We start from the raw sequence: 4,604 nt of genomic DNA on the forward strand, positions 1-4,604 counted from the left end.
ACATATTATGTCTATTATATATTATTTATATTTTCGCAGCAGTCCCTACCAACTATATACTATTTTGTCTTAACTCGGTTTCAACTAAATAGTCTGTACAGAGTTTTGCATAAATCCCAAATTATAATATTATTTTCCTACATTGGTAAATTTTTACAAATCATAAACGGTTTGATACTTATCGATAAAAAAAAGGTTCAAATTGAAGTACCTACCTAGGATAATACCAACGTCAAGTTTTGATTTGTGTCAAGCTGAAAGGATATATTATTATTACGTACTCTTGCAATAAGCAAATCAGACTTTAAGCAAACATTAATCTCTTAGAAATGCAATGTCCCTATATGGAGATAATAATTATTATGTTGATGTAGATTAATAACAATTTCAGCGTGTAACCGTCTTCTCGGTTCGCAACCCGCGAATGAAACGTGCCGCCGACATGGCAAACAACATCAGCACCAACAACACTCTATCAATAAACGATTATTACGATTACGCAGACCGACCAGAGACATACATCGTTCCCGCATTGTTCGCCATCATATTCGTCATCGGCATGATCGGTAACGTCACGTTGGTGTTGATATTTATTCGGAACAAGCAGATGAGGAACGTGCCCAATATTTACATAATCAACCTAGCACTAGGTGATTTGTTAGTGATCATCAGCTGCGTGCCGTTTACGTCTACCGTATATACGGTAAGAACTAAGAATTCTGAGTTTGACCCTCAAGCAATTATTGTAATCAGGGGCGTCATTTTTTTTATTTTTTATGGGGGGGGGGGGGGGGTTGCAGGGGTGTACATTTGCATCAACTTTTTTTTTAAATGCCTTTAGTAAGAAAACTATATATTATTGGTATAAATCAATAATTATACTTTTTCGTTTACCTCGATCAATGGCACTAAGTCAGATAGTGAACTTCACGACTGTGTATATAAGCACTCGTCCGTAATAATAATATTGTTCGTTTGCCCAACACAGTTCCCGTCGTGGCCTTACGGGCTGGCCGTGTGCAAAGTGTCGGAGACGGCCAAGGACGTTTCGATCGGCGTTTCCGTGTTCACGTTGACCGCGCTCAGCGCTGACCGTTATTTTGCCATCGTGAATCCGATGCGCAAGCTGCACGCGTCCACCGGCGGACGGTTCGCCACCCGGTTCACGCTAACCGTGGCCGCGGCCATCTGGGCGGCGGCCGCGGCGTGTGCCGTACCCGCCGCCCGGTTCTCGTACGTCCGCCAGTTCCGCGTGCACAACGTCACGCTGTTCGAGGCATGTTACCCGTTCTCCGAGCACCTCGGGCCCACCTATCCCAAACTCATGGTGACCGTCAAGTTCCTCGTCTACTACGCCGTCCCACTTGCTGTCATCGCGTGCTTCTACGTGCTCATCGCTCGGTACTTGATGCACACCACCAACAACATGCCCGGCGAACTTCAGGTGTGGTTATATCATATCATAATAATATATGTATAATATTATAACTTATAAGTATTACATTATTTAAATAATACCTATTTAATATATTGTTATGACACGAAATCAGGTCGTTTACCTTAGATATATATCTATATATACATAAAAATTGGAGACAAAAATGTATAACAATTCATCAATCGAGAACGGCTGGTCCGATTTGGCTCCAATTTTTTTTAAGATGTTCGTAACTGTCAGCAGAAAGTTTTTACGAAATAAAATTTTAGGAAAATCCACCGGAAAGGTAGGAAATCTCAAATCTGTATGTCAAAAATACAACAGTGGCGCAACAGTGCATTATATTATATTGGTTGCTATTGGTTAACCGGGCATGTTTGTTGATTTCATATAATATAAAAATTATAATTGCAGAATGTGTTGCTAAGCGCAATAATTCTACTGTACGTGTGTTGTGACTGAGCTCCTCCTAAATGGTTAGACCGATTTGAATGAATTTATTTTGTATGCGTTTGCGTTTATTCATCTGATTTTAGTACGGTTAGGTTACGGTAGGATTTTGTATTAATTGATTATATCAATCCACCATAGGTAGAATACGACAAACTTGGTATAACTTTGATACTTTAGATCATATACTAACGTACATACAGCACGGGGTCCGCGATCTACCGCAAGTAGATTGCCTACCTGATAATGTACTGCTGCGAATCAGAATTTTTATTCCGGGCAACGGAAAAGTTAAGATTAATTTTGAAACCATACACCGAAAATTAAATAACGAATTGAACAAAGTTTGAGTCACATATAGTTGGTACACTTAATGGGCAACGAAGTGCACGGGTTCAGCTAGTATATTATAATAATTAGGTAACTATTAAAAGTGTAATATTGTGAATTAATAATATGCTGTTTTACATTTAATCTTAAAATATTTTCATATAATATTATTATAGGTATTATATAGGTACACAATGAAAGTTATAAGCAATAAGCGTTGATATATTTTTACATTTTAGGGACAAATACGTCAAGTTCGAGCTCGAAAAAAAGTTGCTAAAGCTGTGCTCGCCTTTGTGTTGATGTTTGCCATCTGCTTTCTACCTCATCACATTTTCATGCTGTGGTTTTACAACTACCCCAAGTCAACGGACGAGTACAACACTTTCTGGCATGTATTACGAATTGTTGGATTTTGTCTAAGTTTCATAAATTCTTGTATCAACCCTATTGCCCTGTATTTGGTGAGCGGTACTTTTCGCAAACATTTCGACAAACAGTTGTTCTGGTGGTGCATAGAATCCCCGACGGCCACCACGGAATCCAACTTGTTCGTGATCAAAAAGAACGGAATCGTGAGTCGAGACATAAAAATTACAGAGTCCATAACGTTGCCATCGATGCACACAGTTACAAACAAAAATCGAAGTAATAAGACTTTTACTATGATCACGAATATTGAAGGTCAAAATATTAAGGGCATCCAACAAGGGGTGAAAAAAGGATGGATGCCACCCCCTATATAATATGTTTAAACATATTTCCATAATTTTTTTAATATATATATATACCTTATAAAGGTATAGAATTAAATAAATAATGTGTTATAAAAATTCCAATAATATTAGTTTTACAATTATTGTTTTAATTGAATTATCTTTTTATGATCATGATGATTTTTTTTTTGTTTGTATACTTTTATAACACATATTACATTAGAACCTGGCCACACTGCGGTATTTTCGCCGTCGAGACCAAACGGTTTTACCACCTCGGTTATCCTAGAATAATACTGTTAATACTATAATATAATAGGTTTAATGAAAAAAACATATTATTATGGATAAAAGCCGTTTCGACCAATATCACCGGTTCGTTTACCTATTATTACGACACATTATTATGCGCATTTGGGTGTGATGTAATGCACAAGTGTGTCAGATGTTACTTTATTAATTGGTTCGTGACACAGCCAATTCGTATGTTTTCAGTATTATCTGTCGAACATCAAAGGGGGTTTCGTTTGGGGTATGATTATGGCGTATAAGTGTATCCATCACAAAGGAAAGTACTTATAGTAACCCTACAACGCACTGGGAAAAACAGATGATTCCTCAATAATTACTAATTGATTATTTGTAGATTGAATTTATTGTATTATACTATAAAATATTTGTGTACCTATAACTGATAAGTATAAATGTATAATGTACATACTAGATATTGTATGTACCTAAAACAGTAAGACCTAACTTTCTATATTATGTCATACATAGGTACCTCTAATGTTTAATATATTCGTAGTTATTATAAGTTAATTAGAAAATAAGAAATATCATTCAGGATCATAAATACCAAAAATAATACATAAAAAATATAATAATTTTTGTTTGATTGTAACCATGAAAATTTCAACAAAAAATAGTAAATTGGTACGTAGGTAATATTATAATATGTTTTAGTATTTTATCCAAAATGTATTTTTTTTTTTTTGGTTACCCAATAACGATTGTAAAATGTACCACCGTACGGCGTACCGGTACATATAATAATACACTTTTAAAATAAAATTACCTATCTCTATAATACACCTATACCTACCTATTTATTCCATTTTTTTTGCATTTAGGTGTCTACTATACCTCTCTTGTATAATTGTATTAAGTACATTACTTAGATAGTTAGATATCTAGGCACCTAATTAAAAGCTTAAAAAATATGATTAAAATTGTTTATACGTCATGTACTCATGTGTATTTCTTTTATAGTCTATAAAATATTCTAGTTTAAATTGATAATTTATAAGCAACCTCGGAATGTTATCAGATCCTCAACTACAGAATATATAATTATGATAATAATTTAACAATTTTGAATAAGTGGAAAATAATAGGTATCTTAAAACAATACTACGTTTATTAACTTATTATAATTTATATTAAGAGAACGCTACACACGTATATTATGTTGTCTCCGTCTTACACAAGCATGACATAGCAAATTACCGTTCACTATTCTCAATAGTGTGCTGTTAGTTTTGATACTTCAGTGAAATGACCTATTATCAAACTTTTAGGTAAGAACATTATCTGGGTCTTAGCGTGAGCGATTTTTTAATATTTTAATTTTCGAGCGATATATGAGCATTTTTAATTTTTGATATTTT

General features: G+C 34.5%; 1 protein-coding gene across 1 annotated transcript; it reads left to right on the forward strand.

The window, feature by feature from the left end:
• Window positions 1-396: 396 nt before the first annotated feature.
• LOC100166819 (neuropeptide CCHamide-1 receptor-like) lies at window positions 397-2,997 on the forward strand. Its single transcript, XM_001947120.3, has 3 exons — window positions 397-703; window positions 989-1,444; window positions 2,458-2,997. Exons 1-3 carry the CDS (start codon window positions 425-427, stop codon window positions 2,962-2,964), a joined length of 1,242 nt encoding a protein of 413 aa, XP_001947155.2. The 5' UTR covers window positions 397-424; the 3' UTR covers window positions 2,965-2,997.
• The last annotated feature ends 1,607 nt before the right edge of the window (window positions 2,998-4,604 follow it).

Source organism: Acyrthosiphon pisum, chromosome A2, assembly GCF_005508785.2.
Source record: "Acyrthosiphon pisum isolate AL4f chromosome A2, pea_aphid_22Mar2018_4r6ur, whole genome shotgun sequence".
Taxonomy (NCBI): domain Eukaryota; kingdom Metazoa; phylum Arthropoda; class Insecta; order Hemiptera; family Aphididae; genus Acyrthosiphon; species Acyrthosiphon pisum.

Excerpts from the sequence above, each read along its gene's own strand:
- LOC100166819 (XM_001947120.3), top strand. The coding sequence starts at position 425 with ATGAAACGTGCCGCCGACATGGCAAACAACATCAGCACCAACAACACT. Across the intron at positions 704-988 it reads TTACGTCTACCGTATATACG|TTCCCGTCGTGGCCTTACGG; the intron begins GTAAGAACTAAG and ends TGCCCAACACAG. Across the intron at positions 1,445-2,457 it reads ACATGCCCGGCGAACTTCAG|GGACAAATACGTCAAGTTCG; the intron begins GTGTGGTTATAT and ends TTTACATTTTAG.